General features: G+C 39.3%; 1 protein-coding gene across 1 annotated transcript; it reads right to left on the bottom strand.

Annotated features, from left to right (window-relative positions):
* Positions 1-3,568: 3,568 nt before the first annotated feature.
* On the bottom strand, positions 3,569-6,332 carry otulina (OTU deubiquitinase with linear linkage specificity a). The gene is made up of 3 exons (XM_022196274.2): positions 6,083-6,332; positions 5,825-5,946; positions 3,569-4,165 (listed from the first exon to the last, which is right to left on the bottom strand). Exons 1-3 carry the CDS (start codon positions 6,194-6,196, stop codon positions 3,748-3,750), a joined length of 654 nt encoding a protein of 217 aa, XP_022051966.2. The 5' UTR covers positions 6,197-6,332; the 3' UTR covers positions 3,569-3,747.
* Positions 6,333-13,960: the final 7,628 nt, after the last annotated feature.

Raw genomic sequence — 13,960 nt, 5'->3', positions numbered from 1 at the left:
CAGCACTTCCTGTTTCATGGCAAGAAATCCGAAATGGCCGCCGGTTGTCACTTGGATGTGATTAGGGCCCGACTTTGATGACAGTTGTAAAATTTGAAGCAGATTAGACCACGTATAGGGTAGTTACACAGCACTTCCTGTTTCATGGCGAGAAATCCAAAATGGCCGCCAGATGTGGCATGGACGCGATGAGGGCCGCATTCCGTGGGACGCCATGGCCGCGCCCTCAGACTTTTGCGGAGCGTTTTGATAACTTTTGATCACCCATGACTGGAGTACATCCTGGCCAAATTTCAGCTCTCTCAGTGTTAGTGTGTTTGAGTTTATAGCTTTTGAAAATGTCCAAAAATGACAACTTTGTCGAAAATATGAATATATTCAAAATGGCCGCGTTCCGTTGGTCGCCATGGCCACACCATCAGACTGTTGCGGACAATTTTGATAACTTTTGATCACCCATGACTGGTGTACATCCGGACCAAATTTCAGCTCTGTAGGGGTTACACTGCTTGCGTTAATAATTTTTGAAAATGTCCAAAAATGACAAAAAATGAATCATATTTCAAAATGGCCGCATTCGGTGGGTCGCCATTTCCACGCCCTCAGACTTTTGTGGAGCGCTTTGATAACTTTTGATCACCCATGACTGGAGTACATCCAGGCCAAATTTCAGCTCTCTCGGGGTTACGCTGTTTGAGTTTATGGATTTTGAAAAGTATCCAAAAATGACACAAAATTGTCCAAAATATGATTCATAATTCAAAATGGCCGACTGCCTGTTGGATTATGGGTAATGGTCCAAGAGGCTTTTTGTGTGTCTTGACGAGTTAGATATGCGTACCGAATTCCGTGGCTCTAAGTGAAAGGCTGTCCGGGGCTGAATTTTCTTAATTTTCTAGGGGGCGCTGTTGAGCCATTTTGGCACGCACGCGTGCCAATCCCCAAAAATATCAAATTTTTCGCAGGTCCTGATGTGTTTTCATGCGTTTTCATTGATGTTTAGGGCTTCAAAATGGCCGATTTCGAGGCCGACAAATAATAATAAAAAACCCTTGGGTTTCAATAGGGTCTTCGCACCGTTCGGTGCTCGGACCCTAACAAGTCGCAGCTTCTAAAATGTGCGCATTTGCTATTTAATCTGACTTACACAGATAAATGTAATATCTGAGAGCTATGTTGCGTTCAGGTGCTCCTTGGAAACCTCGCTACTTCACATGTGCACTTCACTGTATAGCCAGTGAGACGACTGGTCAATAGAATTAGACCATTTAATTGTTAAAGCAGAGACATAAAATGTTCAACATTCCAATCTTTTCAAATATACTGCTGTTCTACATTTTATACCACACTAAACTGATTATTTTTAGTTCTTGTTGAATAAAACATGTATTTTGAGGACTCTAATGTGCATACATGAACATATATCTTGTTAATCAGGTATCTGTTGACTTCAAGTGTCACTGCAGGTCGTCAGAGGTTTCACACCCGTTAACGTACACCGGCCCGAGGGCGGGCCGCTTTGATATCTGCATAAGCATTTTTCAAAATAGAATGACACTGCAAACGCGATTATACAAACACTATACACACATAGAAAGCTGAGATTCTCATGAATCCGCCGGTATAAACCACTTTCAGATGTGATTACCACAGCGGGTAATATAAACACATTTGTCCAACAAACAACAAATCACGTAAAGGTGTACAGCTCACCATTGGACGCTCGTTCCTGGTCAAAAATGAAGATAATCCCCAAAAACCAGCCAGAACCCAAGCTTAGCCATCCAGGGAAAACAATCCAGTATAATACTTTGTCCAAAACATGTCTCGAAATAAGTAAAAAATCCAGAAATCGATCGGCTCCGTGCGCGGCTCCGTGCGCGGCCACGCGGCGCGTGGTGGCGCCGTGCGTTTCATATTCACTGCATTTTTGTAAATAAGTTTATCAAACATGCTTATATTTCCTTCGTTCAATGGATACTGAAGGCTTCACTTCTGCTTCAAACCAAACTTCAACCAATTTTTTTTTAAGCTATATGTCTCTGGTCCGCCTACCACGGCGAAACAGCCAACCGTGGCCGAGACTGACAGATTTGGACTACATCACTGACTGACTTACTTCTCAGCAAATCATGTTGGAGAAAACGTTAGATTGACAGGCCTGGTAGCCAATGAGCTTGCTGAATGGCTTGCATATAAATCCCGCCTCTGCTAGCGGGTTTATGTCATTTCAGACGTGTGCTCCGGGCTCCACCTGCTGCCTCTCTCTGTTCCTGTCAGTCTGTGTCTGATCGACACTGAAGCCTATCTGAAGTGATTTTTTGAGTTCTTTATGAGTTTTTGGAGTGAAAATAATGTGAAAACGGGCTGAAAACGAACATATACCATTGTGCAGAGGGTATACAGAGGGTGTCCAAAATTGACAGCGCCGGGGCATAGCAGTACAAATACATGTGTGAAACACTCATTTCTTGTAGTACTGCTCTGAAATTTTGACCTGAACTATGTAAGACCCCAGGCTTTTGCAATATTGTGTTTTCAAGCTCTCACAGTGCTGCCACACTGATTTTCAGGTGTTTTATTAGGGAAAAAATGTAGGCGAGAAAAAAATTCATCCTAATTCAGTGTGTGCCAACATGAAATTCTCTGTGCCAGTAGCACCTAGAGTAATTCTGAAAATTGAAAATTCAGGTTGTCTGCTTTCAAATGAGACCCCAACCATGCATGTACTCCAAACAGTTCAAGAACAGCATTCAATTTACTTTCTGTACATCTTCAGTAGAAATTTCGGGCGGAAATTGCCTGTACTTTATAGGAAGTATGTTTGTTTATTAAATGAGCTATAACAGTATCAAATCGTTTTTATACCTCGAGTCCCATCAATCCATTGTCAGACAGATAAAAGTATTTATAAATTTACTGATAAACCAGCATTTAAAAATATGTAGTTTTGCTGCTTTTCGCTGTTTTATATCAAAGTAAATGTGACTGTTGAACTGTTGATAAATAACACAAGCAATCTGTACATCAATAATATTAATCAATAATAATCGACAGTTAAAAAACAAACAATAACTACAAAAATCGTTTGGCAAAAATGTTATTTGGTATGTGTTTTAAACATTTTTTCATAAAATGTTCTACAAACCTTACAGTGCTGGGAAATTATCCTTTTTGTAAATGTTATACATTTTAAAATATAGTTTAGTAACAAAAAAAATCTGAAAACTGGTATTGAGCAGTGACTGAAAAAACGTTTTGAGAAAAAAAACACAGAACAGAATCAGCACCTAGTTTGTGAGAAGTTGACCAAAAGTTTTTGTTGTCGGCATTGGCAACACATTTCTCTATTTATTTTTTATTATGACAGTGTCTGAGGAGTCCTCATGATTCCTCTGTTAATCTAATATAAGGAAAATATGAGTAACTTCATTAATAAACAATGCTTTTTTTTTTTTGTTTAAATGGATGCACTTGTTCAGTTAGAATTTCAAAACGTTAAATGAACAGATGTCTTAGTAAGAGCTAATATGATTGTTTCTTCATTTATCAGGCAACAGTATAGACATGTGGTAGGAAATCTTATGTTTATTTTCAAACTTTTTTAAAACATCAATTTATGAAAATGCAAAAATCCTATTTTACATTATATACATAAAATTCAAACTAAAACCTGCTGTGTTTCACAATTCCAGTATTCCCATCGTTCAAACTCGTTTTGTTTCTGATTGTTCCCAGATGTTTTGGTCACTGGAAGCTCTTCAGCTCCTGCATGTGGGCGATCAGCTCCTGTGGCAGTCTGAGCTCCGTTGCTACGTCCACACAGCGCTGCAGGAGGAGGCTCAGACCTGAGCCTGAGGAGCAGTCGGCTGACCTTGAACGGAGCTTTTGTGGCTTTTGTCGAGTGTCCCAGTCCATGCTTTCTGCTCTCTGGCAGCAGTCTGTCTCTTTACACTCCTCTCCACCGCAGCCTGGACCAGCTTCCACCTCCAGGTCCTCCATGCTCTCGGAGACGTCGCTCACGCTGGGAGGAGGATTCTCTAAAGCCCTCTTGATGCTGTCCACGACCCGGTCCTCGTGCTGCGTGACCAGCTGCAGCAGGTCGGTCACAGAGGCTGGGACGGGGTTTTCCGGACGCTCAATCTGGCACCAGCACGATATAGCGCTGCGACACGAGACACAAAGAGGCAACAGAGTCACACACAATGGACCAGAGAAGAGACTGGGACAGAAAAGAGACTTCAATAAAGCGCCGTACAAAAGAGACTCAGGATGTTTCTGTGCAACAAAGAGGCTGAAATATTTAAAGAGTTTTACACCTCAGGGTTACTTTTAAAGAGTTCAAAACATGTCCATGGAAAATACCACCTAAATCCCAAATTATCTGAATATAACTTTAAAGATCAAGAATAATCAGACACTACATTCTATTATTGATGCTCATTAGCTAGTGGAGCAAAAAATACAACTATATTCTGCAGCGTGATTAAGCAACATTATTGTTAAACTTGTTTAAACATTTCTGCTCAGAACAGTTTAAACAGTTCGTCTGCCTCTAGTGGTCGATGTCGGATTCAACTTCAAAGCTATTGATAGAGAGATTTTCCCGCATCAATACTGTGATGAGAATAAAGGTCATCTGGGAAACTGTCTAAATGATCTTTTCTCGGTCTGAATGAACAAACCAACAGCTCAAAAACTGATCCGAGTATCAAACATCAATTACTGAAATGCCCTCTCACTTTTTGTCTTGTTTTATCGATTAAATACTTCTTTATATTTGTAATTTAATAAATAACTTGTATCAATCTTATATTCTATTTTAATTAGGCAAAGTTATTCTACAACTTCTAACACATCTGGCTTCTTATTCTGTTAAAAGAAAACGTCTCTAAGTTTGTATTCGTCCAATTAAGGTACTGAAAAAAGCGTAGTCGTGGTGTTGTATCTGGAATAATATTTTTAAAACACCAGAGTAATTAACGCATGCTTTTCCAGAAACGGATGTTCACACAACATATAAAAATTCACAGCTCAGAAACACCAGTTATGATATAAAATATTTGGTTAGAAAGTTAACATTTCCGGCTGTAAAATGAAGGAATGTCAATCTATGGCTTCTCATCGCAGGATTTAATGTAAACAGAAATTATAAACAGTTTAACCACCAAAGAGTGATTTTTTTATTCTTGGACTGTGAAATTTGAAGGATTTTAAATATTTTTTAGGTGAAACTATGCAGTGTCTCTCCAAAAAAATAAAATAAAAAAGTGTCAAAATTAAATCTTGAGAATCTTAACTTTGGTTTTTCTTTGGAACCTTGACACCAACCAACTACATGTCATAATAAATCACATGTTGGATATTTTATATAACAGAACTTTCTGCAAACTGTAGCTGAATCTGGTGCTTCTCTGTTTGAAGACAGCAGATTTCCTGAATACAAATAGTTACACTGTCTGATTAATAGTCTTTTACTGAGAAAACAGACTAATGTTTTGTCTATTATTGTATTGTGTCTAAATAGCAATATATCTGGAACATTATGGAGTGAAATTATAGAGTGAGTTTAGTTTAGTCACAAAAAAACATTGTCATTACATTCAAAATAGATGTGTGTGAATCTATTCTAATTAATCTAATCTACCTGGTTTTAGGTTTATTATAGGTCTGTCTCATGTCTTTGCCCACTGTGAGTAATATATTTAATGAAGTTTGTGTAGATTTTCAGTCATCCAGGTGACAGGAGCTTCAGTTAAAATAAGCTATATGTCTCTTTTTGGTTCTTGGGGAGGAAACTAAATGAAATATTATGGTGGTTTACCTGATTATTCCTTTGAGGCGACCCACAGCTGCAGTCTGAGCTACTCCCTCCCTGAAGCCCTGGCTGAATCCGGCCTGAAGTGAGGCCTCCTCCCCGGCATCCACTCCCTCCACATACCCGTCCTGTCCGCAACACCAGCACGTTAACAAACTAACAGTCACACAAGCTTCACATATCAAACCAAAAGTCAGCGACTACATTATACAGGAAAGATCACATTTTCAGTGTATTTTCTGAGGTAAGCTAACAGTAACTTACCTTGATCCGCTTCTTCATGTTGGACGTCCACTCTTTACTCTGTAAATTCAGCTCGTCTCCATTCTCGTCGAACACGTCTTCTCCGCTGACAGACACCGATTTGAACCAAGACATGGTGAGTTTACAGTAAACCCTGCTTCTAAGGAGACTGTCCGGTGTTTTAGCGACATATGAAACACCTGAGAGCAGCTGCTGCCTCAGCAACGGCTTCCAGCTAGCAGCTTACGTCATCAACCTGCGACCCAAAGAGGAACTTTTAAAAAAATCTTTATTTAGCTTTACAATATACAGTAATCATAAAATAAATCAATAGCAATAACAATAAGTTAATATTAATAAAAGAAAACAAAAAAACTAAATGAAAATAAGAAAGTAAACTAAAAAGAGAGAAAGAAAAGGAACTCCACATGGAACAGAAATGCTGCTGACACGTGGATGCTACTAAAACCTTAAAAGAGTTGTTAATAATAATAATAATAATAATAATAATAATATTAAAACAATTTGATTATTTTTGTTTTTTTTATTTATTTTCTTTTTCGTATTTTAATCATGTCTTAACTGTGTAATTTTGTATTTGCTGCTGCCTGTCTTGGCCAGGACTCCATTGAAAAAGAGGTTCTTAATCTCAATGGGATCTTTCCTGGTTAAATAAAGGTTAAATAAAAATAAAATAAAATAAAATAATAATAATGTGTCTGTGACCAATTAATTATTTTTGCTTAATGAAAAGGGTAACATTATATTTTCTTCATAATTTATTACATTTTGCTGCAGAAAATTCTGCTGAATTTATTTATTTATTCGCTTGTTTGTTTGTTTATTATTATTATTATTATTATGTAGCTATAATAACAATAGTAACAATAAAATAATAAAAACAATGATAATGATGACAATAACCCTAACCCTAACCAGTCTGTGGAGCAAACAAGGTCAGAATAAATGACTATCCTCTCCTGTGAACTCCTACAAATTAACAAAGTCACCCATGTGGCAAAAAGCTGCAGATGAACAGAATGGATACGAGTGTTACTGGTTAGGAAGAGAGGGAGATGAATGAGGCTGCTGCACAGTGACATCCTGACTCAATTCAAACTTGTTCTGAGTGATCAACTTTATCCTATAATGAAACATTTCTGTCTTTTCCAGGATGACGACGCCTCCATCAATAATGCATGAAGGGCAAAAAATCTAAATAGTTTGATGAAAATGATGTGAATCATATTTTATGGCCTTCACAATCAAAGGAACACTCATGGGGGATTTGGACCAACATGGTACACAGCTCCCTTTACTACCACTAACAAAACAACATCTATAGACAGTATACCAATGGATATGTGCAGTACTTTTTGCACTATGAACTGTATCATGCAAGTATCATTTTGCACTACTGTGTTTAAACATTCCCTTCTAGCTTGTAAATATCTGTATATATTGCATTATATTTATTTGCATCACTGCTATTTTTTCCCTGTTGTTCCTCTTTCTATTGCTTCTTTATTTTTATTTTTCTCTTTCCATATTCCTAGGGTGACACCAACAGCTGAAACCAAATTCCTTGCATGTGGTGTACGTACTTGGCCATTAAAGTGGATTCTGATTCTGATATTTTAGAAAAATATTACTCCATCCCTTCAGTAAAACATTGAACACTTCATGTTGTTTTTTCCTTTAATTTGTCGCCCATTCGTATTTGGCATTCGATTCAGTTCAAAAGCAATGCAGAGTATCTTATTTTGGTGTGGAATTTCCTTCCAGATGCACACTGACATTCAGCAGTATCACATTCTAGACACTATCAGTGTAAACCTGCAGGTGGCGATGAAGCCTTACTGTAAAACTGACTGGTTCACACAGACTCCATCACCACCATCATCATCCTGATCTGCTAAATCGTCATATCTGTCCGTTGTTTGCTTATCACTATAACAACTCTGCAGTCATTCCTTATTAGTCTACTGCTCACTTTAATTTTCACAAAATAGCTGCATAAATGATCATAAAACGTTGAAACATCATTTTATTTACACTTTCTTCTCTTTAACACAGTAAATTCAAACATCAAGATTTAGATGAAAAACTGCAAATTTGATTTTACTCCTTGTGCAAGCACATTGTGTCTCTCTGAAAGGATTAAATGTGGATTGAGGCAGTTCTTTAGTGTCTTAAGATTGACAAACTGTAAAATTATATTTAATAATGCGCTGTCACATTTGTTATTCTTTAAAAAAATGCAGTAGTTTAAGGTTCTAACAGCATCATAAATGAGATGAAATAAAATGTGACGTGGGCAGGGCAGGGTGTGTTTATTTGGCATTTACCTGATCAAATCCAATCAGAAAATTATTTTAGTCTCGGTTTTAGGTCGATATCATAAAATATAAAGTTCAAGAAAGAAGAAAAATGCACCATGATGTTATTTTACTTATATCTAAGGTAAGAAAATCTAAAATATTTCCGGTAAAAATGATGAAAACGGTTCAAAAACAGCTAAAACATGAAATAAAAAAATAAACAATAAGCAAATAAATCTTATATGTTTCAGTGAGAAACATTTTGTCTCAGAAGACGTGTCGGGTTGTTGTTGTTTTTTCCATGAAACACTCAAACATCCATACAAATGTTTAGTGCAGCTTGAACGCTCCGGCTGTTCAAATCACTGTCCGGTGCATCTCTGCAGCTTCCTGTTTAAGTTTTCAAACAAGAAAATGTCATCCGTCATGACAAACACATTATTCACTCATCAATAATGCATCTCACCTCCCTTTTTCTCACTGTTGAGTAGAGAGAGAAGAGGGAGAGAGAGGGAAAAACAACAACAACAAAAAAACCCCTCCTTGTTTTATTTTCAGATTTTCTCATTCTTCATGCCACGCTTTATGGAAAACACAGGAGAGGGTGGACAGCGGGTAAATGCATTTCACCTTGGTGGAGTGCATTTGCAGCCGCTGGACAACAATGGCCTTGAGAATACTCGGAGGCCACGGCGGAGTTGTCTCTGTTCTGGAAAATGGAGTCGGCCCGGAGGCCTCATTCACAGCAGCCACACCTTCAGTCCCCTCGCTCGAAGAGTCAAAACAACCAGCCGGGGCAATCACCTGACACATTTCCATCCAATTTCCACTGCAGAATGTGTTCATTTTCAGGCTAATGGCATGTCATTTTGCAGGAGCCTTTGGTCAAGAATTAATCCTGGAATCAAAACAGATTTTCCGGGGAGCAATCTTCCATCAAGTATTGATTTTTTTACACTCACGGAGCCTGTACTCCCTAATTTAACCTGACAGCCAGCAGCACAATGGACTGGGAGCACCTTGGCGTCTCACAGAGGGAGCTCTCCTCCGCCTCTTGCTCTCCATGAAGTGAAAGAGAGATTGGGAAGAGGGGGGAAAAAAGGACTCCCAGATGTATAAAACAAAGAGCATTGCTTACAGAAAACAGAGAGATAAAGCTTCCGTCCTCTCTGCTTTACCTCTAATTATGTTTTCTAGGGTAGTGCAACTTGGGCAGGTGAGGCTGAGAGGGGAAGAGGGGAGAGTGTTCTGGGGCCATCAGCTATCATTATGGGCTTGTTGACATCTCCCTGTCTTTGAGTGATTCTCATCTGTGATTTCCCCTGGCCATTTTCTGCAGATGCACGAAGAGGGGTTTCATCATGGCCCCATAAAAAGGGCCCAAAGTGTCCGTGCAGGCCCCCGCTAATAAGAAAGCAAAGATGTGTCCGACCATGTCACTCCTCTCCCATCCATATCTGCTCTCTTGATGCCTTCAGATATGCAATCATTCTCTTTTCTCCCCCCTCGTCCTCTCCCCGTCTGTAAGTATACTATACCGTACGTAGAGGTCAGCGGGATGAGAGGATGATGGAGGGCAGGGCCGGTTATTTTCCTCTAGCTCTTAAAGCTGCGATGACCCATGTGCGGGAGAGTTGCACTTTGCCAAAGGGTTTTTTCATGCGCTGCTTACAAAGTGCCTGACAGGAGGGAAACTGTTTCAGTTTTCATCTGCTGCTCTCAACTCATAATCATCCATTTCAGGTAAAAAATGTTGTTTGATGTTTCTGTTTGGGCGTATTTAAGATAGGTAGCACATTTTTTGTGTGTGAACAGACAGTGACCTCTTGGGCGAAAACACTTTGTCCAAACTGATCAATTAAATCTTCTCATGCATCGTCTCCAGCACTAGACAGATATTTTACCCCGACTAAAAGCAGGATTGTGGTCAAAAGAGGCCTTTTGTTGTGTAACTTTGGTAGATTGTGGTGCCTAAAATGACTAAAGGTTCCTGTGTTGCCGTGTTACTTAATCGTTGATTGGGTAAAATTCCTTTTAACCCTCCTGTTGTCCTCATTGTTGGGCAGCAAAAAATATAGTTTCCTTGTCTGAAAAAATCCAAAAATTAAGCAAAAAAATTCCCCAAATTTCTGAAAATATGCAAAAACTTCAGGAAGAAGATTCCAATAATTCTCTAAAAATTTCCCTTAAACGTTTAATTTTTTTTTTTAAAAAAAGGTTGTTGCTAGAGGTACGAACCCGTACCTGTAGCCTGTGGACTACGGATACGGCACTTGCCATTTGCCAATCAGATACGCGACATCTGGTCACGTGACTCCCGGTAGACGCTAGCGGTACGGACCGTAGCATCGGTACTACAGGTACGGACCCTAAACCTGACCCTAACACTAACCCTAACCTTAACCTTTGCTTACCTTTCAACAGTTTGCAGTGGTTAGCAGCTTCTTGACTCGCGAGACTCGCGTACGGGTCCGTATCTGTCGGGCAAATGGAAAGTGCCATATCCGTAGCCCACTGGCTACGGGTACGGGTCCGTATCTGTAGACACTACCTAAATAAAAATCCCCCAAATTTGGCAAGAAAATTTGTGTAAATATTTTCAAAAAATGAGCAAGAATCTTCCAAAAAATCCTGAAAATATCTACAGTGATTACATATATACCAGTAAAACTTCTAATATTTTCTTTAAGAACATTCACAAAAAAATCAACCAAAATCCAGCGAAATTCGCAAAATAAAGTAATTAAGTCAAGTCTTAATATGCTAGCTTCTGATAGTGAAAACAATGTCAGCGTCATTCCGAATTTCTGAACTATTCTAGTGGTTAGCACTTTCGCCTTGCAGCAAGAAGATCCCCGGTTCAAATCCCGGCCTAGGGATCTTTCTGCATGGAGTTTGCATGTTCTCTCTGTGCATGCGTGGGTTTTCTCCGGGCACTCTGGCTTCCTCCCACAGTCCAAAAATATGCTGAGGTTAATTGATGACTATAAATTGCCTGTAGGTGGGAATGTGAGTGTGATTGTTCATCTGTATATGTAGCTCTGTGACAGACTGGCGACCTGTCCAGGGTGTCCCCTGCCTTCGCCCGAGTCAGCTGGGATAGACTCCAGCACCCCCCACGACCCTAGTGAGGATAAAGCTTTGTATAGGGAATGGATGGGATGGACACAGCATGTTGTTTTATTTAGTTTCCTACCTTAGCTGCTAACTATAGGCAACACTGTGAATTTGGTTTGTTATAAGTGTTGACAGCAGCTGCTAACATTAGCGGGTTAATTCTTACTTATTCTAAATATGTTCCTCAGTGACAGATACACAACTCTGTTAAAAGCAAAAACTTCTCCTGTGCTCACTGTAGCCTGCAGGAGCTACCTAGCAATGCTAACACCGATTCTTCACGGTACTAGCAGGTCGAACTAGCTCATCAGCTACCTGATAGCATGAGTAGCATTGTTAAACTAAGCTTTGAAAGCAAAAGAGGTTTAGCTTCTGCATCAGTGTTTATTTACTGCAATATGTCTTGTAGTTTGTTGAATAACTTTAGGATTGTTGTAGCTAACAGATGCTAACTGGCTAACTGTAAACACAGATGTTGAATTTGCCAATTTAAGAGAAGAAGAGGGCAGCATCAACACCACCAAATTTTGTAGTTTATATTTAACATTTTAACATTGAGTTTGTGTTGGGATCAAGATTTAGTATCAGGGTTTATCTTGAAAGTTATTTCTGATAAAAGTTTCTCTTTAGGGACAAAACTTGAATCTAATTACCCAGCGGACATCACTTAGCAATAATAATGATAATTTTAAAAAATGGTGGTCAAAGTTAACACAGAGATTTTTCTTCCTTTGACTCTGTCTTGATTAAACTATCAAAACTTTCCACCGACACTGAAGAGTTCTGTGTTTGTTTTCGCTGTGTCCTTGTGTTTCTCAGCATTAAAGAGAAATGATGTGAACTTCTAAAACGCAGCGTTATCGATCATTTTCCTTCTCTTTGTGTGAGGCAGGTGGAGAGCAGAGTGAGCAGGTGTGCAGCTGCAGCCTCTCACCTGTTTGCTGGTGATACTTTGGGAAAAGATTCCTGTCCGGGGCTGCGAGAAAACAGAGACATCACAGCCTAAAGACATGCATTCAAAAACTGGGCTGCTAGAAAGTTAAATGGACTATGTGCCGATGCAATCAGCCGCTCAAGTCAGACAGGTGTCTCTGTAAAGACCCGGGCTATTAACTCCTCTACCTGCAAATACCTCACAGTGTGTCATTGCTAATAACGCTGAAAAAAGGCATAAAAAACAGAAACAACAGTGAAAGCAAAAGGGATCATATGCATGGCCAACCTCGATTGCATGTGAGGATTGGTAATTGCACCCCCAGAGGCATCTGGGTGTGCAGAGCAGCAAAGTGGGAGACGCCTGAGCAGCTCGGGCTTCACAGTCAGTGTAGCAACATCTCAACCCTGAGGAGGAAGTGAAAACAAGAAGGCGGAGGAGCGCAGGGTGAGGGATATACAGACAGTTCATTTACCCAGAACATCAGCCCACCGCACATTGTCTGAAAGATAAGGAAAGTGAATGCTTCATGCCTGATGGAAAACAAAGGCAGCAATTTAAAACCATCTGCATCCAACACATGCACTCTCTCCCTCCACCTCTCTGTTTCTGTGTCCTGACTGATATTGAAACATAATCCATTTGGAGCGCCGACATGTCATTATATTTCTATCCGGCCTCCCCCCCCCCATTCAGGACAATTTCAGGTGGTTGCAGGTTGAACAGGAATGTTTTATTTCAACAAGTCAGACAGTCCAAGTCTTCACTTTGATTCTCTTTGGGGGAAAAAAAAATGGCACACACACAAAACAAGGGAGGACTCACGGTTTACCTTAAATCCTTCTTAAGGAGGCCTCACCTGCCCCTATTAGCCTCTGTGGGTTCAGAAAAAACAGCAAACCACAAAGATTCAGAGATCAAAACTTGTCTTTACTGGGCGTCTGTCTTTACTAGAAACATCAGACACCACAAAGGCTTCGATGTGAATCCTCACACTACTGTACGCCGCTCTTAGATCTCCGATACGCAAAGAAAACAATGATAAAATGCAGGATTTCCAAGAAACAGCGTTTTCTTAAAAGTATATGCTTGAGTCTGCAAACTTTCTGTGTGTGTTTCCTCATATTTTACTTGTCTACTGCCTCAGTTTGTGGAAATATTTTTAACTCATTAACTTTAAAAATCAGTACCAGAATAGAACATGTTTAAAGACGGTGGAATTTTGTTTAAAAACTGTAAAAACAAGCAAATAACTTCTATTGTGCATTCCCTCAATAGATAGAAAGCAAAGATGTGTCCGACCCAACCAAAACATAAACATGGAGAATGTTATGAAGTTAAAAAAGTGAAAGTTTAATGAAATGAACAAAATAAAATGCAAACTGGATAAAGAAATCTCCTTCAGGTTCGGTCTTATAAAGAAGAAAATTAAAAACAGATATGAAGTTTTTATCCAAGTACCAAATATCTGCAAAGTTTGATACTTTCAGCTAATTTAAATGCTGCAAAGTTTTACTGTCACAGATT

This window comes from Acanthochromis polyacanthus, chromosome 20 (assembly GCF_021347895.1).
Source record: "Acanthochromis polyacanthus isolate Apoly-LR-REF ecotype Palm Island chromosome 20, KAUST_Apoly_ChrSc, whole genome shotgun sequence".
In the NCBI taxonomy this organism is placed as follows: Eukaryota; Metazoa; Chordata; class Actinopteri; family Pomacentridae; genus Acanthochromis; species Acanthochromis polyacanthus.
This window is presented reverse-complemented; position numbering and strand designations above follow the sequence as displayed.

What these genes read in the sequence shown, in the direction of transcription:
- otulina (XM_022196274.2), bottom strand. Translation starts at nt 6,196, where the DNA reads ATGTCTTGGTTCAAATCGGTGTCTGTCAGCGGAGAAGACGTGTTCGAC. An exon ending in ACATGAAGAAGCGGATCAAG is followed by an intron (nt 5,947 to 6,082) that starts GTAAGTTACTGT and finishes TGTTGCGGACAG; the next exon opens with GACGGGTATGTGGAGGGAGT. An exon ending in CGCCTCAAAGGAATAATCAG is followed by an intron (nt 4,166 to 5,824) that starts GTAAACCACCAT and finishes CTCGTGTCGCAG; the next exon opens with CGCTATATCGTGCTGGTGCC.